At 40.0% G+C, this 24,063-nt stretch overlaps 3 protein-coding genes across 3 annotated transcripts; all 3 read left to right on the forward strand.

The window, feature by feature from the left end:
* The first annotated feature begins 185 nt into the window (after window positions 1-185).
* On the forward strand, window positions 186-4,449 carry tubb1 (tubulin, beta 1 class VI). Its single transcript, XM_049587917.1, has 4 exons — window positions 186-317; window positions 1,259-1,367; window positions 1,542-1,652; window positions 2,615-4,449. The coding sequence occupies exons 1-4, from the start codon at window positions 261-263 to the stop codon at window positions 3,757-3,759; spliced, it is 1,422 nt and encodes a 473-aa protein (XP_049443874.1). The 5' UTR covers window positions 186-260; the 3' UTR covers window positions 3,760-4,449.
* Window positions 4,450-6,183: 1,734 nt separating this feature from the next.
* Window positions 6,184-14,176, forward strand: prelid3b (PRELI domain containing 3). Its single transcript, XM_049589870.1, has 6 exons — window positions 6,184-6,341; window positions 7,982-8,150; window positions 9,508-9,597; window positions 10,037-10,107; window positions 10,209-10,311; window positions 11,134-14,176. The coding sequence occupies exons 1-6, from the start codon at window positions 6,310-6,312 to the stop codon at window positions 11,248-11,250; spliced, it is 582 nt and encodes a 193-aa protein (XP_049445827.1). The 5' UTR covers window positions 6,184-6,309; the 3' UTR covers window positions 11,251-14,176.
* Window positions 14,177-16,176: 2,000 nt separating this feature from the next.
* On the forward strand, window positions 16,177-21,413 carry aurka (aurora kinase A). The gene is made up of 9 exons (XM_049588041.1): window positions 16,177-16,517; window positions 16,935-17,000; window positions 17,566-17,929; window positions 18,031-18,073; window positions 18,170-18,361; window positions 18,883-19,021; window positions 19,734-19,882; window positions 20,126-20,300; window positions 20,462-21,413. Exons 2-9 carry the CDS (start codon window positions 16,938-16,940, stop codon window positions 20,642-20,644), a joined length of 1,308 nt encoding a protein of 435 aa, XP_049443998.1. The 5' UTR covers window positions 16,177-16,517; window positions 16,935-16,937; the 3' UTR covers window positions 20,645-21,413.
* Window positions 21,414-24,063: the final 2,650 nt, after the last annotated feature.

Raw genomic sequence — 24,063 nt, forward strand, 5'->3', positions numbered from 1 at the left:
AAGGAAGGCCTATCTAAACTATCTAAAGAGTGTACAGTATGATAAACTACATCACATAAATTGCATTCACACTTGTTTATTTATTTAGTAATCTATAAAAGAGTGTTCCTAATGTATTAGGGGCCCCTCATGCATTACGGACAGGGGTGACTCCCTGACATCACTGGTGACATCACTTTTGGCGCTGTATATAAGACAGTTTGGAGGACTGAAGCCTATCGGAGACCCTCAGCTGCTCTGTGTACTGTAGTCTGATCATCATGCGTGAAATTGTGCATCTGCAAATTGGACAATGTGGCAACCAGATTGGCTCAAAGGTAATAAAATATAATCCTTCTCCACTGTTTAACTTAGAATGAATGTTGAACTTGACTCCAGTTGAGGCCTGTTGAAAATGTTACCTAATATAATGTTGTGTCTTTCCTCGTGACCAAAATGAAAACTATAAATGTAATATTGAGAAGAATCTGTTGAAATATAAATTAGCAGAATATCTGCTGGATGACTGAAGTCACTGTTTGATTATAAATTACCTGTGTTTTGTCACATTAGCTGAGATAAAATGATGAAAATGTTTAACTTAAATGTTTAAATGAAATCTATTAGATTTCAAAAATATATATATTTAAGAATATACTTATATTATTTCACCCTTTTTTTAAAAAAATTATGCTGCATATTTTGCACCGTCCCTTTGAATGGTGCCAATAACAGTTATGAGTGACACAGGGTGTATACCCTGTCAAACATTCAGGGAACAGATAAGCGCGTAAGCGAGACCGGCATGGGTGGGACATTTATTATCATGGCTAACACAAAACAAGAGAGAGGAACTATGAGATAATACAGCCAAAGTAACACATTATGCTGTGACACTGAAGGACAGGCAGTCACAGAATCGAGCAGTTCTTATTCTGTGAACCACATTTATCATTTTACCACATGTAGAGTTGCAGAGTTGCAGAGTCATGAGTTGCATACTCATCTGGGTGTTGTCAGAGTAAGCGTAGATTATTAAACTTCTGCCCAACTGCATAAAATATTTTAATTAAGCAACCATATAAAGACCTTGAGGTGAATGGTGTACAACAAAGAAAGATACTTTTTGGATGAAAATATTGTCTGTGTATTAATATTCTAGGTAATTCTTTCATCTCTTTAAACAGCTAAACTTGTAGAGTTTTGGCTACAGCTAATTCATGTCTTTCAGTAAATTATGCTGACGTTACACTGAGAATTTCCGTCTTTGTCTTCCCAGTTTTGGGAGGTGATCAGTGAAGAACATGGGCTCAATGCAACAGGCCTCTATGAAGGAGACAGCAACCTCCAACTGGAGAGGGTCAACGTCTACTTCAATGAGGCACATGGTAATACAGAGGTTACTGCATATAGACTGCAAATTGTTCATTTAATAGCTTCTTTCTAAGTATGTTTATTTCATCAGCACCAACTCCTTACTACTCCTTACTAAACTCTGACACAAAATGAGGCCAAATTTTAGTCCTGGCTATGTTAGAGATGCATTTTCATTCTGTTTCCAGGTGGTAAATACGTCCCCAGGGCCCTGCTGGTTGACCTGGAGCCCGGTACGATGGACAGCGTGAGAGGCAGTCGTATCGGCGCCCTGTTTAGGCCAGACAACTTCATCCATGGTTAGACAAATGACAAAACAGTCAAACTGGGGAATACCTGCTATGACTGTCTTCCATCTATGTGGTTATTTAAAGTGTATGCATTTTTATTGTTGATGGTTTTTATATTTCATGCTTTCATTATTGCAACAGATCAGTGCTTCTCAACCAGGGGTCTTTGATGGGGTTTTGACTTTTCAAAAAAGTTTCCAAAATAACATAGTTTTATTCCAGCCGTTAAGTGGTTACATACATTTTCTTTGGGAGCCTTTGTTGAATAAAAACACCAGATATAAAGTAATTTAATTAATAAATCATAAGGGGAGAGGAGGAGGGAGTCTGCATGTTCTCCCCGTGTCAGTGTGGGTTTCCTCTGGGTACTCCGGCTTCCTCCCACAATCCAAAGACAGGCAGGTTAATTGGTGACTCTTAATTGCCCGTAGGTGTGAATAGGAGTGTGAATGGTTGTCTGTCTCTATGTGTCAGCCCTAGGATAGTCTGGCGACCTGTCCAGGGTGACATGGTTAGGTTTCGAAAAAGATCATGCTTGGACATAAATAGTGGTTTCACATGAAACCAGAACCCTGGTCTCCTGGGTAAAAGTCCTGTGCTAGTCCCCTATCTGGCAGAAAGTTTAATTTCATGGCCCGACAATTGTGTTCTAAACCTAAAAGTAGGTGTGACAGGCACCTGTTAACCCATATCTATGAAGTTTACCACCACTTACTGGCTGATTCTGATCATAGGTTTCACTTCCTTCACGGCCAACTCTAGTTAACAACTGTAGAATTCTGATCTTCATCATATTTAACAACCAAAATCTTTTCAGATGGATGTCCTAGAGGCCAAATCTGATCAAATTTGGGTCTATCATATAATGTGTATCATTTTAGCAGTTGAGAATCACTGCAACAAATATTGTGTATCTCCCTCCACTAATTCTATTGACAAATAACAGGATGTTATTTATTTCGGTGTTTCAGGAAGCTCAGGAGCCGGGAATAACTGGGCGAAGGGCCACTACACGGAGGGAGCGGAGCTGGTGGAGCAGGTGGTTGACAGAGTGAGGAACGAAAGTGAGAGCTGTGATTGCCTGCAGGGCTTTCAGCTGGTTCACTCACTGGGGGGTGGCACCGGCTCCGGCATGGGAACCCTCATCATCAACAAGATCCGAGAGGAGTACCCTGACCGCATCATGAACACCTTCAGTGTCATGCCCTCCCCGAAAGTCTCTGACACAGTGGTGGAGCCCTACAACGCCACCCTGTCCGTCCACCAACTCCTGGAGAACACAGACGAGACCTTCTGCATCGACAACGAGGCCCTCTATGACATCTGCTTTCGCACACTGAAACTGACCACACCGACCTACGGGGACCTCAACCACTTGGTCTGCATGACCATGAGCGGGGTCACGACTTCTCTGAGATTCCCCGGACAGCTCAACGCAGACCTGAGGAAGCTGGCTGTCAACATGGTGCCTTTCCCTCGCCTCCACTTCTTCATGCCAGGCTTTGCCCCCCTGACGGCCCGCGGCAGCCAGCAGTATAGAGCCCTCAGTGTGCCTGAGCTCACTCAGCAGATGTTCGACGCCCGCAACATGATGACAGCATGCGACCCGAGGCGGGGGCGCTACCTCACAGTTGCTGGCATCTTCCGCGGCCGCATGTCCACCAAACAGGTAGACGAACAGATGCTTGCAATGCAGCAGAAAAACAGCAGCTACTTTGTGGACTGGATCCCCCATAACGTCAAGGTTGCTGTGTGCGACATCCCACCCCGAGGCCTCAAAATGGCCTCCACCTTCATTGGCAACAACACAGCCATTCAGGAGATATTCCGCCGTGTGGGCGAGCAGTTCTCCCTGATGTTCAGACGGAAGGCTTTCCTCCACTGGTACACAGGGGAAGGCATGGATGAAATGGAGTTCACCGAGGCAGAGAGCAACCTCAATGACCTGGTGTCAGAGTACCAGCAGTACCAAGATGCCACAGCTGATATAGATTGGGAAGGAGAGGAAGAAGAAGAGGAGGGACCCTCATCAAGAGGATCAACAAAGGTTCAGTCTCAGATGGAAGTTACACTGGAAACAGTGACTGAAACGAGCAAAGAAACTGTAGATGAGTAGAAGACGTGAAGGTCGTACAGTGTGGTGTGTATTGATACCTTGCTGAAAGGATGTGGAAAAAATGAGGGATTGTTGGTCTGAAAAGGAACTCTTATTTTATAGTTTAATTTATGCCTATAGCTATTATTAGATAAAAGGTGTTGACATATTTAACAATAGCACTTATTGTCTTAAATGCATTCATCAAATGATTTTTATGCTTGAATGTTTGTTTTTTTGGAGTTATTTCTTTTATAGTAAAAATTGAAAATCATAAAAATGTTTCATTTTTAAAAACAGATATCTTCTTGCATTTATTTTCATAAATCATGTTTTTTGTGCAATCCAGGGAATATCAGCTGGAGTTGGGTTTTTTTGTTAAGATATCTTAATGTATTTTTAATTTCATACATTATATCTTTTATTGTGCACTCAAAGGGGAACATTAATCTAACTGGTTCCGATTTATTCATCTTAAGAATGGCTTATATCTGTTTTTGCAAATGAATTCTTAATTTACATGTTTATACAGTATGGAAAAGTTTATGTTATGCCAGCTCTATATAATCTCCAGCCATGAAAATGAAATAAAGTTAACACTGTTTGTCCAGTTTTTTTTAGATCTACAGTAAATGTTGCATTGAGTGTTTTGTATCTAAGTTATTACGGTAATTAAAAACAGTAACACCAAAGAGTGATGATTTCTAATAGTGTATATATTCATTATAACATAGTGAAAATATCATCATTCAGTTTTAAACTGAAAGTAGCTCAGCTGCAGTGACAGACAGTACTCTGACAGCACAGTGACAGCGACAGGGTTCAGGGCTGTCACACAGTTTCCTCCAACTGTCCCCCGAGTCTGGGACACAGAGATTACACATAACTTGGCCAGAGTGTCTGCACTTTGAGATAAGCACACATGACGTGGAGATATCTGAACTACTGCACTGAAGTCGAGCAGACTGATAACCCATACAAGGATAAGGGGGATAATTCTGCATGTAACCCACATATGAATATAGGTTATGGTGACAAACACAGGATTGCTTCACAGAGGCCAATCTGCTTTAAGTTACAAGGTGCCAGTGAGGTCAAGACGTTCTCAGCTTCACAGCGCAGGTTGCATTAATGTGCAACAAACTGTTACCAGAACTCAGCCTTTACTTTTGCATTTGATAACCATAGATTAGGAGCTGGCATCCTTGGCTCAGAAAAAAGTACTCCTAGGTGCCTGATTAACAGGTTTGCTAGAAATAAGGAAGCCAACACTCACTCAACAGACAGCTTTCAGTAGCCCAGTGGGTTTTGACTTTTCATTGGGACCAGTTCAACCTAAAAGTGTTCTCTTGTTTCATTTAAATTATTTTTAAAGCCCCTGATTTTTAAAAATTAAGTGGCTAATTTGCTAAAAAACAAACAAAAAAAAAACCCCAACTAAAATCAAAATTAAAAAAACAAAAACAAACTAAAAGCGCCCAAGAAAATAATCACTTCTTGAGGAACATGTCTTTTTATTTTCCTGCCCTTTTAAAGATCCTATTCTGTTGGGTACCACTGCAGTTGACTATGTGTCTGGAAATAATCATGGTGGGTTTCTTTGAACTTATGTCATAGAAATTACACTTGCACCTTGCAGGTGTTAACAGTTGCAATATGGAAAAACGCTCTGTAACTATGGCATGATTTAAATAAAACAAAAACAAAACTGTACATACACACACATATATATATATATATATATATATATATATATATATATAAACTGGTGGCATGAGGAAAATAATCACTGAAAAATACATCAGACTGGTTTTTGTAAAATAAATATAAAATCAATTTAAAATAAATACATTCATAATTATAAATATAATTTTTAATGCCTGTGTTTTATTTTTCAGTCGAACTTTTTTCTTTAATTTTTTTTTTTTTAGCTAATGCCAAATTTTAGTTTCAAAGCCAAAACTTTATCTACTGTGACTGTTCAGCTCCACAAAAAAATTTATAACCTGTCAAATGTAGCACCTAAATACCCCACACAGACATGCTGTACAGCAATGCCTATGATATTTGCTTAATCATGTGTAAAGATTTGAACATTGAGTTCAAGTTGTTGCGTCAACAGCACGCTGTCTGTCTTACGTTCAAGGTTGAAGAGGACTTTCAACTGTCATTGAGCTAAATTGTGTAACATCAGAGGTTATATGGCAGATATCCCCGTACTGCAGCTCACATGGCGGAATATGAAATATACTGCATGGTCTAAGTTAAGGTGAAGAGCTACGTTCATGTGATTTTCTGACGTGTATTAATTGTCACTGTTAAACATAAAATATATTTCATTCAGCTGTCTTCAGTGTCACTGTGCCATGCAGTGGATTCTTGCGGCATGCAGACTACCGGAAGTGCGTAGCTAATACATCTCATGTGACTGCTGTGGCACAGTGGGAGGAGACTTGGCAGTCGGCTTTGAAAGTGGTTCAGTGATTTCAGTCAGTGTGAGTGTGTCTTCCTACCACCGGCTTATCCGCACCTTGACTCCGGCACCGGCAGCACCTGTCAGCTACTTAAACCATGAAGTTCTGGACATCAGAGCACATATTCAAGTAAGTAGGCTAGTTAGCAGCATAGGCTAACCTGTTTTATAATCCGGTGAGATGTGTAGGAGAGATGGTCCGCCTGTCAGAGGTTATCTGTCTGCATCAAACGTCGTGTTTAATCCGGCGAACAGCACACGCACGATTTATAACAAAAAATTTTAACCCGAAAAAGGTGCTAACTACAACTTTAGTCCTACTAGCTAGTATGCTAATAGTGGAAGCTAACTATAGAACGTTACATGACCAGATTTCCCCCCGTCTAACGGCAGTTGTTGGTTTTGTCTTTTAACGAGACAGTATGGTACTCACACACGAACTAAAATGACGTAGATTTTTTATAGAATAAATGTTAAAACTTGTAAAGGGTGAATACACCTCTGTCAGTGTCTGGTTGTTGGGAAAAAAAAGCTGTCAAGTTGCATAAGCCGCCGGTCAGGGCCAGCCCCCAGCGCGCGACCTTTCCCCTACATTTCTCTCTTGGTGCCTGCTTGCATCACAGGGCTACGTCGACGCGGTGACGTTCACGTGTCTCCGTGGCAACCATCCACCACTACGCTCGATTCATTTTTATTGTGCTGTGCTTTTAAACACATATCCCGATATTAATGAAACTTAATGTCATTTTCTTTTCACTTAATTCACCTAATTTGAATCTTTCATTTTTTTGGAGATGCTGCCAGTGGACTGGAACCAGCTCCAGAGAAAATCTTGACATATTAATTTCGTCATTTCAACACATCAGTTTGAGCTTTAATTAACCAAATTGTTGGTGCCCTGTTAGTTTGTTAATATTGTCACATAGGTAGGGGTCAAAGTGTCCAGATTCAGTACAGATCCAGTAAAATCTAGTAAAAAATACTCAATTATAGTGGATGTTAAAGTCCTGCATTGAAAATATTACCCAAGTAAATGTTTGTCGGTGTGAGCAAAGTGTTGCAAAGAAGTTGCAAGTACAAGTACTGCAGGATTGTACTTTATGTACAGATTACTTCATGTATGTCGCAATCACCACCAGCACACCAGCACCATTTGCTTAACGATTAGGAATGAAGGGCAGGAATGCTCAAGTTGCTTTGCCCGGGGGCAACTTCTGCAAAATGTAAGGAGACCAAGTTAGTTTAGGCCAGTTAATAAATAGATATTAATATATTATTTCTAAATGAATTGCCTGTTTTCAGCCTTTATACATTTTTTTGTCTTTAGCAAAGAGGCAAATCCTCTAGGATTCCAGAACATTTGGAGCTTAGCCCAGATCTCTTTTTGTGAGGTCTGGGGGATCCTCTGCAACACTTTCTTTATAAACAAGCTCTGCTGTGATGCTTTTTTAATGCATTCTGGCATCTTATTAACATTAAATCTAAAAGTACAAAAAAGATCCCAGTGTGAATCACTTTATTTTCATTGTGAATTAGAAAATGATGGTTGCCCCACACAGCACCCTTTCTGGCCCACTAGCTGTGACTTGAGTATCACTGATGTAGGGTAAATACAAAAAGTCTTAATGGACATCACACATTTTTTCACCTTTGTCACTTTTCACCCTTTATCCTAAATACATATGTATATAAATATTATAACTCACTACCAGATAGTATGTGTAGTTGCAATGCTTCAGTGTCATTTTGTTTTTGACTTTCCCTCAACAGCCATCCTTGGGAGACGGTGACCAAGGCTGCCATGCAGAAGTACCCCAACCCCATGAACCCCAGTGTGATTGGAGTGGATGTTTTGGACAGGAGCATCGACAAACAGGGACGCCTGCACAGTCAGAGGCTGCTCAGCACAGAGTGGGGTCTCCCATCCATAGTGAAATCTGTGAGTTTCAAACCCAGTCTGCTCGCTCACATCACTGTCAAATACTTTGCTTTGGTCACACTTAAAATGGAAACATGTGAGTCTGAATGGAGAAGGACATGACGGACTTTGTTTAATTAAAGCAGTGTGACGCTGAATGAAAAAGTGTTGGAACATAGCCCACAAATTGTACAATCCTCTGATATCATTGTGATTCTCAAAAGTCAGTCATAAAACACGACACAGTAAGCCAGTAATAGCCAGAGTAAGGTATGTACTGGCGATAGTGCAGGTTAAGGCTTTCCAGAGTGTGAGCGTGACCTTACCCCTCGAGGCTATTTCTGTCCGGGAGCAGCGGCAGGCCTGGTTGCTGACTGGAGCCCAGAGGGGAGTTCATGGCCGAGTGCCATGACTCGTGTTGTACAGGACACCATAGTGCCATTTCTGTCATTGCTGAGATGTAACCCCCGCCAGCATGTGATGTAACTTTCCATGCCTGTCTGCCCAGTCAAAACTAGAGGTCATTAGGATGAAAAGCAGTGACGGAGGCCCCTCGTGATTTTTGCAACATACCATTTGAACTTTTGTCTTTTCACTGTCTCGTGATAAGGTTGGAAAACACCAATATCCTGCTACTCAATCATGCTTTAGCCTGTGTAAACATTGGTCTATCACTTGCTGTTCTTTAGCACTGACCTTTGCTTAGACGTCTGAGGATGGAGTTGTAGTCACTGACAGCAACTATGAATAGTCCCTTTAATTCCAAGGACAGTCCATGACACAGACTGTCCCAGTGATTGATAGCACATTAACCTAACCCTTAATCAGATTGTCTCAAAGCAAATCACTCCTGAGCCTCAGCGTGCGCATGTGAACTGGATGTATCATGGAGAGGTCTTCCTGTGACGTCTGTTTACCTCTGTAATCTTTATTTTAAAAAACTTACACACACAAGATAATCTTTTGTCTCTGATAAACAACAGAAAGTCACTGTATTACATTATGACTCAAGCTAGTAGAACAGGTGCTTGTTTAGAAGTGGTGTGGAACATCAGATTCATCTTTAAAATTTTCAGGAAGCCCTTAAAAAAATGTCACATACAGCTCGTTAAAACATGACATGGTAAACTTTAGGTAAATGAAGCCAAAGTCAACAGATCATTTGTATATTAGTTGCAGACAGCACACAAAGCTTTGTGCAACTTTTTGAAGTATCCCAAACACCCAGGGGGCAAACAGAAGTAAATAAATCAATAAACAAAGGCACCATTTCAACGGTGAAATGCTGCAGAAATAAGAACAGTGAGTAAGTAACAACTGTTATTTTTGGCAGTTAATTTCAGTTTGTAATAAAACATGTGTCTGTTTTTGTTTTCAGATCATTGGTAACTCACGAACATGCACCTATGTTCAGGAACACTCTGTTGTGGATCCCAAAGAGAAGACTTTTGAGCTTCAGTCCTCAAATGTGAGTATACATGACACAGCAACCCCCTCTGAACCATGTTAATGTTGAGATTTAATTGTGTGCATGAAGGCCATGAGCATGAGTAAGAACTCAGTATCTGAATGTAAATGCAGGTCTGTAACTTATAAAACTGAAGATTTTCCCATACATACTCTTATGAAGCACCTTTTACATGTTCCATGCTAGATGTGACATCCAAAAACACCCATAACACTTAGTGTCTGAACACATGTGAGCTCAGTGCATTAAAAGGCGAGACATCTCTGGAATGAAGTCTTGGTTGTTCCACAGGTTGATACCTCGCGTTTCAACTCTGAAGTTTATAATGCTGTTTGAGACTTGTCTGACAACTCTCACTGTGGGAACATTATGTGCATGAGACATGTCACACTGTATCTTAACATTAACTAATTCATCTCCTGTGATATTTCCTCTGCAGATCACTTTCACTAACATGGTGTCTGTGGATGAAAAGTTGACATACAAGCCACATCCTGAGGACCAGAACAAGTAAGGGTTTTATTTTTTACATTTCAGGGATTTTAAATAACAGTGAATCTTAATTTTCTGAAGCATTCAGGGATTTTGACCATTTTTTTAACCCTCTCTAGAACAATACTGACCCAGGAGGCGATCATATCTGTGAAAGGAGTCAGTCTCAGCAGTTACTTGGAGGGGGTTATGGCAAGCACCATCTCTTCTAACGCTGGAAAGGTAAGAGATCCTTTAAGTATGTTTTATGTGGGGCCAATGAGTTATCTCTGGGTTTGGAAGGTGAAGCCAAACCTTCACTCTTTTAATGGCCAGCAGGGGGCGACTCCACTGGCTGCAAAATAAAGTTTTGGAGAAAATGACCCTACTTTTTACTTGATTCGTTACCCCAGTAAATATTTTCTGGTCTAGTTTCAAGTCTTCTTTAATACAGCATGATGTTCACTTTGTAAATGATGGTCCCTTTTAGAATAAAATAGACGATAAAGCAGGGTATGCTTTCGGGCGTGGCTACCTTGTGATTGACAAGTCGCTGCCACAGTGGTGTCATTGGCTTCTCAGTCAGATCCACCCCTCGCTCCTCACAGCTCCTCCCTCTTGTCCAAATATTGTCACCTCTGACACCATGAAACCAAGACTGTGACGGCTGAAATACCAAACTTGGATGCGTCCACTTCTTTTATACAGTCTATGGCAGTGGTTCTGAACGTTTTTCTTGAGGGGCCCATATTTTTACCGTTGTAGACTTTGGATTTGAATGGATTTGTGATGTTGCACTTGTTTGTGCATACAAAAAGTGACATAACACTTTATTTTAATGCTGTTCCACAATCCCAGCAGCATGTCATGTGAAGGATACTGACCCCTTTTCCCGTAAATCGTCCTGTTATCCTTTTAGTTTGTGTTTGAACTCATTGCAAATGTCCCGACCCTAAAGTTAGTAATCTCTGCTCTCTTTTCTTTTATTGGCAACAAATCTTGTCTTTTCCTCTGTTCTTTTTATCCCTTCCTGTGGACTAATAGTTTCTGTTTCTTGTTGATCAGGGCCGTGAAGCCATGGAGTGGGTGATCAGGCGACTGAATGCAGAAATCGAGGAGCTGGCAGCTACAGCACGCGGGACCATACGTGCCCCCATGGCTGCTGCGGTCACTGAGAAATGACACCCGCCTCTGTTTTCCTGCAGCGTCTGAGAGACAACTGCATGCCAGCACAACCAGCCTCCCTTTATGATGCTCTGATGCTGTTTTGGTGCTCTGGATCTCCTACACTTTACTATCTACATTAGATATATTTTAAACAGCAGCCTGCAACATAAAGGGACTCTGTGCAGATGTGCTGCCTGTCAAGACTGCCGTGATGAGAGACTCGGGGACAAGTTTAAACACCACTGTTATCTGTGGGTTTGGAGACACATAGCACAGAGATAACAGAAACAACACAAGAAAAGTGCCAAAGCAGACATGCTGCTTTCTGTCCAGCACCTTTGCCAGCTGCATTTTCATCTGGCTGAATACCTCAGAAGTCTCCTCTGGCATTAACTCTGATTTTACAGCAACAGAGTTGTTAGGAAAAAGAGTTACGGTGAGATGTAGAAGTGACTGTGAGGAATACTCCTGTTGAGATACGAGGCAGGAAACAATGCCGTGTTGAGGTGGGAGTCGAGTGGAATGAATGTCAAGGGTATGTGGAAGTGGTTTCGGGTGTCAGACAGTAAATGGTTTGGTTAACGCAGCCATCAACAGTGACACGTCAGTGAAATGTTTCAGCGTCAGGTTCATTTGTGTTAGAGAGCCATCTCAAACAGTGTTTTCTTGCGGGACCTCATCAGCAACAAGACACTGCACCAGGCGACGTACGTAAGCCTGGATACAAAATGAATGTTGTTATGTGATAAGTAATATTATTATGAAGGTATTTATGTGAACTGAAGGGATCAAGGTGTTTGCCATATTTATGTTTCTGAAGTGATGTGGAAGACTTTCTCAAATGCTGCGACAGTATACGTCAGTGGTTCTCAACCTTTTGAGTTTCGAGGACCCCTAAAATGACACGTTAAGTTAAGATGTCACTTAAGGGACCTCCATCTGATGAGAGTTGGTTGTTATCAAACCATTATATGGCTGTTATTAGTAGTGCTATGTCAGAGATATGGGTAAGTAGGGGCCTATCACACCATTAGTTTGAGGAGGCCATTTTCAGGCCAGGAAAAATGACACTCTCTGCCAGAAGTGGACTGGCACAGGACTTTCACCCAGGAGACTGGGGTTCGACTCCCATGTGAAACCAATATTTACACCCAATATATTTTTCTAAACCTAACCACATTTTCCACGGTCACTGAATGGGCTCATAATTGTCTTCGCAACCTCCAATTAGGTGTAGCAGGCCACTACTGATCCATATCTATGAGGCTTATAACCACAGATAACGGCCATTTAATGGGCAGATAACATCCCAGTCAGGTACCAGACAGTCACTCTTGCACAGTGAATTAAATAGTGAAAATAATCGTAGGAGAATGAGATGCTGGTGTGCTCGAGGACTGTCTTTATCATAGGAAACTCAGGAAAAAATGCAGGTGCTCTTGAAGAAATGGTCAGCACATGGGAAGAGAAAATGAACTTCAGGCACTCATGTGTGGAGCAGAAACAGATGCACTTGAATTAAGTTAAAAGGCTGTTTACCTTTAAAACACTGATTGGCTTCAACCCTAAGGTCTTCATAAAGGTTTTTGCACCCTGATGAGACCTTTATGTCGACACCATTCATATTAGTGATTGCCTGAAGTGAATAAACTTCCTAATTCTTGTTCTGACCCCCTGGAATCTTCTCAAGGACTTCTTGGAGGTCCCTGGACCCCTGGTTGAGAACCACTGGTATCACTGTTAGGAATCAGTCCTACGTGCGTAGACTGAACATTGTCAGTAACACACTGTACCTGAACATGTTTGCTAAACTCAAACTGTTTTATCAATACACACAAGACTACTGTTCCTCAATTATAACACAGACTTCTCAGTGTGTCGTCTCAGTGTGAAGGCTGAGACCTTTGCATTTACTTTTTTTGCACTTACAAAATACTAATTTTAACAAAGAAAAGCTGCTAAACACGCTGATTATCTGTGAATATTTTGGTATCCCTGAGAGTCAGTTTGAATTTGAGAACGTCTTTCTTTGTGTAACTGACAGCAGTGTGGTGATGGTGAGAGATTTAGTTTCTTTAATATATATATTTTTTACCTGTAACAAGAATATTTATTTAGAGAAACAGTTTGGTTCGAAGTAGTGCATTGCAACTTGGGTTGAACGCGGAGAATTGTGATATCACATGCTTAGTTAGGAACTGTAGTTTGTACATTTTGTCTGGGTGCCTCTGAAAAGAAGCGGTGTCACCAGCTGCAGAATGTGGCAATAAAATAAATATTTTTAACCTGTTTAATAAAAGATTTTCGCCAGTAATTCTTCAAATTATGTCCTTTAAAAAAGACCTGCTGTTCGAATGGATATCAAATATATTCAGATAAATAAATGTTCTGTTTGTGAGTTAGTTTAATATGAGTTATACAGTATTTAACAAGGAGTGGATATTTATCAGAATTAATTATTTTCAAGTGACAAAATGGCCTATGTGAAAAGAAATTGTATTGCAGTGCATATGTTTCTGCCAAAATAATAGTTTGTTGCTCACTAAATATGCATTCCAGTAGTCAGTGTTAGCTAAACACTATGAAGGTATATTTTTGGAGTGTTCCTCTGTTTTATAAGAGTCTACACACTGAAACACCTTCAGCAGGTGGAGGCCAGTACGACTACATTCTTTAAACGTTGGTCATTTAATAAGATGCATTGATGTAGCATGTTCGAAAAGTAAGAGTAACATGCTGCCACACTGTGGCCAAATGCTAGACTTCAACTTTCATCTTTAGAAGAGTAACAAAAGATTTAATGTAAAGTTATCTCAGATCTTATCATGTCAAAAGTTCAAAGTTTAGGGCCAAAGTTTATTTTATGTTGCTATTGTTCTGTTACTGCCTGGAAAAAAAAGTGTGACAAAAATGGTTGAAAATAAAGATATTTAATTTATTAGATTATCTGTGCCATTTCCTTTTCTTTATGTTTAGTTTGAAGCACTGAATGCAGATTTTAGTTTTGAAGGGTATACATTCTTCTTTACATGCTTAATGTGGATTTTTTTTCTCATCCTTTTGTTGATATTTGCCAGTGGCAAAGTGTAACTAAGTATATTTACTCAAGTGGGCTAATATACAAATGCAAAGTGCTTGTACTTTACTTGAGTATTACCATTTCGGGTAACTTCATATTGTTATAGGCCTACTTGTAGTCTACCGAGGCAAACACTGTAGTTTCTAGTTCACTACATTTGTTTGATAGCCATAGTTACTTTTCAAATTATTGTTCCTGCCTGTCCAGTGAAAACCATTTGATGATTTTGAATATTAATTTTTCTGAGAAGCTGAAGGAGTTGCTTTATGGGTCGAAAAAAAAAATCTCCTGGAACCATTTCTGCAGAATGAGTATTTCTACTTTTCGGGAAAAAAAAGAAGAAAAGAACTATAAGCCAATTTTTTCAATGAATTGTAGTGCTATTTCTACTTGAGTAAAGTATCTGAATACTTCTTCCACCACTGTTATATGCAGTATTATTTATTTGTCATAGTACAAACTTCAGATACAGACCTTTGAGGCGTATTTCAATGATCAAAGTGCCAGTGGTGTTGATGCAGTTGTCTGCTAAAGACAAAACAAAACACATTTTTACATGTACATTCTTTCATCCATCCAACGTTTAACGTCCAACGTCCTTTATACGGAGGTGAATTAAGGGTGATTGGGACATATGGTCAGATGGGACAGTATAACTATACAAGGTTTATTTTCTTACCTGATGAGTGGAAAAAACAAACACTTTTTTGCTGAGCCATAGCTGTGTCTGACATCTCATAGGTGGGTGGGTTTAGATTCAAACAGGAAGTTGACCTTGCAATGCATGGGGAGAGGAAAATGACATTTGCTTAAGCTAGTTTTTATTATAAAGTCTAAAAATTGTCATGGTTAATATAGTGCTCAAACTTTTGATGGAAACATGATTATGATGTACTACTGCTCTAAAATCGGTAAATACAAGTAGAAGTAGTCAACTCCACCTCAAACTGACATTACATTTAAAGGGGGAAATAATATATCTTTACATTGAAAACAGCTCTAAAACGTGAGCCAATATTCCTGCACAGGTTCACTTGGGAAGAAAATTTGTTCATTAACCCTCTCAAGGAATCCTTGTGAGTTGTTATCCCAGTTAAATCTTTCATTTAAGGAGTAGTTGGATGGATAGATGTGATTCAAAAAATTTTAAATGTGATTTCTCTGAACCATCCAGACCTCTTAGGTCATCTGGGACAGGTTTACTTTGTGTCCCCAGAGTCTGAACATAGAGAAGCAGCATTTAGCTTTTATGTACCTTATATTTGGAGCAAACTCCCGGAAAACTGCAGGTCTACTGCAGCTATAAGTTCTTTTAAATAAAGGCTGAAGACTTCTCTTTATACTGTTGCCTTTAATTAAATCAAATATTTATTCATTTCTTACACTGTACTGTAACTTTTATTCTAGTGATTTTATATTTTTAGTATAATTTTACTTATTATTTTCTATTCTCTCTATTTTCTAATGAATTGTTTTGTCATTTTATAATGTGTTTCTTTGCACCTTGTCTTGATGCTTCTTTATGTTTTACATGTAAAGCACTTTGCCTTGTTGCTTAAATGTGCTATATAGATAAATTTCCCTTGCCTTGCCTCTGGCTTTAGGTAGGATTGGATAGGATAAATATTGTGTCTTTATTTTTTCTTATATTTTTATCATTATTTGCACAATATGTAGATGAGTGTGTAGATGAGTGTGTAGTAGTGTCTGTGGAGCTCAATCCTGTCTGCTGCTGTTGCTGCCCCCTGCTGTTCGGGAGGCTTCCCTCTGACGTCACATCAGCCAATGGGGAGCGAGCACAGAGCATTCCCTCAGCCAATCAGAGGCCGCGGTATATTTAAAGGTTTTAAACAGAGGGACGTTTGAAATCGAACGAGCTGTATTTGGGGGAAGTGTTAGCCAACCACATTGGAAGTGACATTCTTACCACTTTATACTTTTATTTGACCCGTATTTACCTCCATTTATCTTCACACAACATCGAGACGGGTTTTTAAAAGGAGTTAAACGGCGGTAGCGGTGAAAATTCACCTCGCGGGAACGTTACGCTGAATATTTATGTAGCTACAAACCTCAGCTCTCGTCGACGGTAGGACGGAGGTGCTAGCTAGCAAGGGTGCCTGCTTTAAGAGCTGCTGTGGGCTTGAATTGTGGATAAACTATCGGTTGGCTGCTCTCGGTCATCGTGCAATAACATATTTAGGTAAGTTATGTCGTCCTTGTGTTGGTTTGCTGTGGTTATCTAAAGCTAATGTTAGCTCTGAGGTTAACGTCTGTAAATGTAACGCATTTAACGTTAGCCACGCGACGGAGAGGGCTAACGTTTTATCCTCCTTTGAGACTGGCAGCGTTTAGCTTGTATATTTACCACCTATTATTTAATTAATATGCTATAAAAGTTAAAGGGAACATCAGTGATAGGTTACACCACTTTTCTGGTAATAATGTTAATTGGCATTTTTACATTGAGACAGTGTAACCAAAGGAAATTGACTCTGGCTACAACGGCTCAGTCTTTGTGTCATTGTCTAAGACCTTTTTTGTTGTAATGCTATATTAACTGTTTATGATTTGTTTGTTGTTTATTATATTTTAAATCAATCACTTTACCTTTACTCAGGAAATGGACTCGTCTGCCAGGCTCAAGCAGACAATGGACATGAAACTCCAAAGGCCTGAAGTGAAGGTAATGCACATTATTACCCTGACCATAACACTGAAGAAGAAAAACACAGATTTTGGGCTCAATTTTGTGACATGGGTTATCATTCTGATGTGGATTAAGCTTACAGCTTCAGTTGTAAAGCTAGTGAACATCACACAGTCTCTGCACACTTTACAGGTTGAAATATAAATATTAGACACCTATAATGAGTAGGCATCAGGGCTGGAAATTTACTTTTATGTCCACCTGCTAGTGTGACTACTGGTTTCCAAAACCTACCAGCCATTCAATAGATTACCATTGTTTTTGTGGCTGGTGAGTGAAGCAAATCTAGCAGACACTTGCATATTTTACCAGCATTTGGCTGGTGCACATTTCCAACCCTGGAAAGCATGCACATACTACTAAGAATGTTATTATGACAACGATATTGAGGCTATAACAGAATCAAAGTAACTAGTTGTCAAAGTAGGGAGTGTTTACCTAGTTAGTTAATTTCTGATGGTACAAAGAGAAAAGATGGAGCTGTTACTCTAGGATAAAAAAAGCCGTCATATTCAGTGTGTGGTAATTTCTTTCCTTGCAGACAAAGGATTATGGGCCAAAGCGGATTCCTGTGTCACATCAGTCCCAGACGGCTGTAGTTACACCAACTCCTCACCAGAGGGTCCTCGGCCTGTCAAATGGGCCCCAACGCATTCAGCGGCCTATGAGCCATCAGAAGTCAGCATCTCATGTCTCTGTCGCTGTCAAGTCCGCGCACCCTGCCGATCAAAATGTGAACCCTGCTACTCAGGCTGGAATTCGTGCACCACAACCCCAACCCCAACCCCAACGTATTTCCCAGCACAACCAGCAAGACAAAGACAAGACAAAGACAGCCGTGCCCAAGGTGAACCCAGAGCCGGTGAAACCACCATCAGAACCGGCAAAGCAGGAGAAGCCACAGAGTAAGCATCATACAGAATTGGACAAACTAATCAAATGAGTGTGTGTGTGTGTGTGTGTGTGTTTTGGATGCTAAAATGTATCCCTGTTTCTTTTTTGTTAGACAAACCTACCAAGAATGATGCTTCAAAAGCCTCTTCTTCAAGGTATGTCTGTTAAGTATGATTCATTATATTCTTTTTTATTTCTGTCATATAGTCTATGATAAGATTACAAACTGATGCATGTGTCTGCTCACACAGCAAGCGGTGGAGCCTGGAGAATTTTGATATCGGCCGTCCCCTGGGAAAGGGTAAATTTGGCAATGTCTACCTGGCCAGGGAGCGACAGAGCAAGTTCATCTTGGCCCTGAAGGTGCTCTTCAAGAACCAGCTGGAGAAGGCCGGGGTGGAGCACCAGCTGAGGAGGGAAGTGGAGATCCAGTCTCACCTCAGGTAAGTGCGGCTCAAATTATGCAGTTTAATGCCAGATAAGAATCCTGACTGTAGTTGGGCTGATCAGAAGAGGTCTCCAAGACTTCCATTGCTGCCGACCCGATTCTGAATCACCGGCAAGACAAACGTGTTTAATTTTGGTGGCTGGTACAAAGTTGATGTCACATAGTTTGAATGGGAGAGTAACACAAACTCCAATGACCAGTTTGGTTTAGTATGAAGAGAAAAAACAGACAGGTCTGGAGGTTAACTACGTTTGCAGCAGACACTGCTTTACAGAAGGGAACTTGATAATGTAAACAGTAGCTGGGACAATTACTGACACATGGAGTTGATGCAAAACTTGATTAGTGATCAAGAGAGATCACTGGCCAAACTGAAATTTGCCTTTTTGGATAATTATGTGTAAATATGTTAGTTCAATGTGTATACAATGTAACTGTAGACTCAAGGTCTACGAGTATCAGTCGGGCACTCCAACAAAATTTCTCAGAATGCTCCTCTGCCTCGCCGTCCCACAGGCACCCGAATATTCTCCGCCTCTACGGTTACTTCCATGATGCATCTCGTGTGTATCTCATCCTGGAGTTTGCACCCAAGGGTGAGCTGTACAGTGAGCTGCAGCGCTGTGGATTTTTCCCTGAGGCCAGAAGTGCCACAGTAAGTGCCAGTTTCAGACCTTTTAATCTATACTGTGGTATCAAATGTACAAATGACAGCACCAGTTCACACATGTATAATCTTATTCTGTGCAAGAAATGATTAAAGTCCATATAAGGTATACAACATGTTGATGTCTAGTGGCTTTCCTTGAGATATTCCATCCATTTATTCTGTTTTTCTATGAACGGGAACATGTGTAGCGGTCTGATTGATTTTTCAACATAAATCTAAAAACAGCTGTTTTAGATGGAGTTAATAGCTATAATGAAATTACCTGAGAGGCACTGATGGTTCTCAAGTGTACATTAAATGGCCAATTTGGAAGTTCTGCCTTTACATGCCTCCTCTAAACCTCTCTAAATTCACTCTGCTTCACTTTATTGGCATCAGTCTATGTGCAGGTAATGCTCAAATGTTGTAATATGGTTTGCTATAAATTTTGGGCTGCACCTGCGTGACCTCAAAGGGATATGCACTCTGAAAGCTTACAGGTTTTTTTAGGTGGAGATAAAGTCTATACTGATGCTAATCTCCCAAGTGTTACCATTATTATGATTCCAAGATTATTCATGTAGACTTTTTCAGTTGCGGAGACATACTCAATTTTAGCTGACAGTTTCGAGCGGAAGCCAGTGGAGTAAGAGCTTATTTAACATTTCAGACAAAATTAAATGCATGTTGTATTCACCATGCTTCTTGTGCTGTATAGTACATCATGGAGCTGGCAGACGCCCTCAACTATTGCCACACCAAGAAGGTGATCCACAGGGACATCAAACCAGAAAACCTTTTACTGGGGGCCAACGGGGAGCTGAAGATTGCAGATTTTGGCTGGTCTGTTCACACACCCTCCTCCAGGTATGCACATGCACGTTTGTACAAATAGACCCTTTTTTAAATTAAGTATTAAATCTGTAGAGCCCTTTAGTGAAGCTGTGGTATTTGTATGTTTAGCTTTATACTTGTTTGGCTTCAGTGTCGGCTCAGGTCAGGAATTATGTATATCTGTATACCTTTTTTCCTTTTTTAGGTTTTTGTGTAGACTACTTCTTCACTGAGAGCTCACAGTCTGACTCTATCCATGTATTTGTCCTTGTTCAGGAGGTCCACGCTGTGTGGAACACTGGACTACTTGCCACCGGAGATGATTGAGGGAAAAACTCACGACGAAAAGGTGGACCTGTGGAGCCTGGGCGTCCTTTGCTATGAATTCCTGGTCGGAAAACCCCCCTTTGAAACAAGAAGTCATGAGGAGACCTACCGCAAGATATCAAGGGTAAGGCAGAGATAACTAGACACCCTAACAACTGGCACATAATTTAGAGCTGTATAGTTTCAAAACTGTCACCTTTTCCATCCCACTTGTTCTAACAGGTCTGCACTACAGTTCACTGTATAATGGCTGTTTAATCTTTGTACTGTTTTTTTGTCATCCAGGTGGAGTACACTTACCCTGCACAGTCCAATATCACCGCTGGAGCCAAAGACTTGGTTGCCAGGTTGCTGAAGCACAACCCTATGCAAAGGCTGCCCATCCATGGAGTCCTGTCCCACCCATGGGTGGTTGAGAACTCCACCAAGAAGCCCACGACTATGAACGTTGAAGCACCCAGCGAGTGAGGAGGCAGCCTTTTTGTTCGCCTCCACCCAACACCTGAGGTCTGTAAGTGTGAGGACAGGGTAGTGCTGAACAGACTGGACAGAGGAGTTAAACGTGTGTGTGCACCTGATTTGTCACAGCCTGTCTGTACTACCATATTGACTACAAAATCACTTCATGAGGATTATTTCTGCAGGCATCTCGAGCCACTTGGTTATCTTTTGGTGTCTTTTATTATCTTCTTTTTCCTTTCCTCGTCTCACCAGTGGCATTTCTATTGCCTGTAAATATTTCACTGTTTTTGTGTAATTATGAAAATTTTATCGAGCTTTTCTAGAATGCCATTACTTGAAATAAAAGATAACTTATCTTCCACGGGAATATATTAAGTAGCATATGTCTGTCAGTGAAAAGTATTTTATGTTTGTCTTCTGTGCATTTCCAGCTCTGTCTTAAGTTCTTGGTAATCAAGGCTTTGCACAAATATCCACTGAGCTAGATGCTTCCATCAACACCCACCACTACCTTTTATTAAGCTCCTCCAGGGGCCAGCAGGGGGCGCCAGCACACCATTAGAGCTGACTCGGGAGATTATTACAGATTTTAGTTAGTATTAATTTCACTGACACTGTTAATACATCCACACAGTTCATATCTGCTACAATAAAATGCAGAAATGTAAATAAGTTGGTATTTTGGCTTACATCTTTTTTTTTTTGTTTGTTTGTTTGTTTGTTTTTGCAATTGAATTAAAAAGGATAAAAGGGAAGATTGCAACATAAATAAGTGTGGAAATGGATCTTTTTAATATGATAAATATAAAATAAAGTCAGATTGCTTTTTTAAATAAAACAGATTAAGAATTAAGAATTTTTCCCTGTTGAGAAACTAACTAGAGGCAGTGACTGAATAATGCAATGAAATAAAAAAATATTACACTAAATTGGTGCCTTGGACGCCAGTTAAAAGGTTGACAGTTACTCAAACAAAAGAATAACTTCCTAACATGATTAAAAGTGAATAAAAATGGTAAAACATACATTATGCCTGCAGTGTTTGGGAGTAACTAATTACATGTAACTAGAATTAAAAATTGATGTAATTGCAACTGATTAGTTATTAAGTTACACTTACTAACAAATATGTTGGTGATTACAAAGGGGTTTAATTCAACTATATTCCTTTCAGTAAAAAGGTGACATGTAGAATAAAACATTCACTCTGTTGCTTTGCATCTTTTCGCTGTTCATGATTGTCTTCTTCTGGCAGAGCATATTTCCAGACATATTTCAGCTTTGTTGCCCAGTTTAAATCATTTGTTAGAAAAGTAATCAAATGTAATAAGTTGCATCACTCTGAAATAATTAAAATAGTTACATTACTAACTACAGCTTTAACAGAGTCACTAGAAGTCTGTAGTCAGTGGTGTAAGGTAGTTAGCACTGGCCCCAGTGCACACTTCTTAATAGTTACAAGGTGCACTCACACACCAAAGGCAGCTGTTCATAGAAATGCTAGAAGAATCTAATTTAGGGAGCTCTGCTACTTTTTCCTCCTGTTCATTTCTCTCTTGTCCATTCTTACTGCCGCTTTCATAATTAATAGCCATGACTGCTCACTTGACTTGAAGATGAGCTCAGCTTGAATCAGTCTTGACAGATTTTGCATCTAAAACAGGCTCCTGTATGGTATCATCTTGTCACATGATCAAATAGACTTTGACACTAGGCAACATCAACATGCATGTTACCCAGTAATCATCACTGCAAAAATATAAAACTAAATAATACATTATTCATTTAATTGAATATTTTTTTTTTTTTTTTTTTTTTTTTTTTTTTTTTTTAACACATATCCTCCTGAGACCTACATTTTTGTTTGGCATGCATTTTTAATTTCGTCTACCTATTTGGGATCAGTAGGACCTGATAAGTATAAAAAACATTGTCAACGATAATCAAGTCCCAATGTCTTCAAATGAGTCCCCCTAATTAAAAGTGTCTTAGCTTGTTACTGTTGCTAAAATTGGTCAAATTTGTTGCCATATCAAACTATAAGCATTGATCATAAACAAGTTTCAGTCATAAAATTTGATCAGGTTTTGGACTTGTCCACTTTCAGGTCTGGATCGGCTGCAGACTGACTTGGCAGAGGTAGCTGCCATCTTGTTTTCACATGGATAAGTGTATTGTGGTCTTACTAAAGTAAGGTAGAATGAAGTATTAGGTCCAGTAAACCCAAAATGTGATGTCGTCATACAAGGACGCAGGGTCTCACGAGGATGTAGTATATTAATAGTTTTTCTAGTTCATGTAGAATAAGTATATAATTTGGTTATAAACTGCTGCTGACTATTTTACAACAGAAGAAAGGAAAATAATGATGAAGATGGGGTTGCATTTTTGAGGGCATATAGCCCAAAGCAAATGACACCATTTTTAATTTAATGTGACGACTTTGAGCACAAGTGTAGCTCCATGGTGGCACTGCCTGCACTGTCTGTATTTACGCCCCTGTCTGTAATCTATTACATTTTAGAGGTAACCTTCCCAACACTGCCTGCAAGGTGCGTCTCTCTGATAACACAGTCCTGTTGTAATGTTTCTATGTTTAAACAATAGCTCTTCTGTCCACTAGGTGGCTCCCGAGGCATGATAATATTCAGTAAAGCTGTCTGAGAAGATTATAGAAGGAAATTTGTATTATTGTTTGTTAGCAGAATTCCTTCGTCTAGTTCATGACTTTATTTATATGAAGCTATTTTCTTTTGCTGCTTTAAGTTTAATCTGTTATGGCTATGAATTGTTAGCTTTTTCTGACAGATAGAAATACTAACAGGTTTCCTTGTGGCAGAAAAATGGCAGAATTATTTCAATCAGGTTTTATTTTGCACATTAAACTGAGGCTAAAGTCTGTGCTATAACCAGATTACTAAAGACGTTGCTCTACCTGCAATGATATGCGTGTTTAGGATGAATCTGCGTGCGCTTCTCAGCTGTTAATCCGGTAATCACATCAAATTTAATCAAAAATCACAACCACTATTTGTTTCCTTCTCCCTATAGTTTCGTTGCATGTGAACTGGCCCCTTTAAAGCTGCCAGTGGTTTAGGGTGGATTCACCATGAGCGCATTGGTATGCACCGGGTAGCTTGATGTTTCAACAGCTGGAGATTAGCCCACTCAGAGAATAAACGCTCTGTCCAGATGTTGAGTGCGCAGAAAAATCAACACAGTGGATGAACAGGTCGACCATAAGGCCTGGAGCCTGCCTGCAGCAGGAAATCTGCCGGGATGATTTTCATCAGAGCATGCAGGGAGGCAAGGCCCGGTCACAACATGCATGCTCTCAATATCTATATATGATATATAGAGAAAAATGTATTGTAGGATTTGTAAAAGGATTTGGGAGAGAAGGCGTGTGTCGACCCCGCCCCCTC

The sequence above is a fragment of the Epinephelus fuscoguttatus genome, linkage group LG1 (assembly GCF_011397635.1).
Source record: "Epinephelus fuscoguttatus linkage group LG1, E.fuscoguttatus.final_Chr_v1".
Taxonomy (NCBI): domain Eukaryota; kingdom Metazoa; phylum Chordata; class Actinopteri; order Perciformes; family Serranidae; genus Epinephelus; species Epinephelus fuscoguttatus.

Bases quoted from the DNA above. Each gene is read 5' to 3' on its own strand.
- tubb1 (XM_049587917.1), top strand. From the start codon at position 261: ATGCGTGAAATTGTGCATCTGCAAATTGGACAATGTGGCAACCAGATT. The intron at 318-1,258 runs GTAATAAAATAT...TTGTCTTCCCAG, and splicing joins GCAACCAGATTGGCTCAAAG to TTTTGGGAGGTGATCAGTGA. The intron at 1,368-1,541 runs GTAATACAGAGG...TTCTGTTTCCAG, and splicing joins CTACTTCAATGAGGCACATG to GTGGTAAATACGTCCCCAGG.
- prelid3b (XM_049589870.1), top strand. From the start codon at position 6,310: ATGAAGTTCTGGACATCAGAGCACATATTCAA. The intron at 9,598-10,036 runs GTGAGTATACAT...TTTCCTCTGCAG, and splicing joins TTGAGCTTCAGTCCTCAAAT to ATCACTTTCACTAACATGGT. The intron at 10,312-11,133 runs GTAAGAGATCCT...CTTGTTGATCAG, and splicing joins TCTCTTCTAACGCTGGAAAG to GGCCGTGAAGCCATGGAGTG.
- aurka (XM_049588041.1), top strand. From the start codon at position 16,938: ATGGACTCGTCTGCCAGGCTCAAGCAGACAATGGACATGAAACTCCAA. The intron at 18,074-18,169 runs GTATGTCTGTTA...CTGCTCACACAG, and splicing joins TCAAAAGCCTCTTCTTCAAG to CAAGCGGTGGAGCCTGGAGA. The intron at 19,022-19,733 runs GTAAGTGCCAGT...TGTGCTGTATAG, and splicing joins CTGAGGCCAGAAGTGCCACA to TACATCATGGAGCTGGCAGA.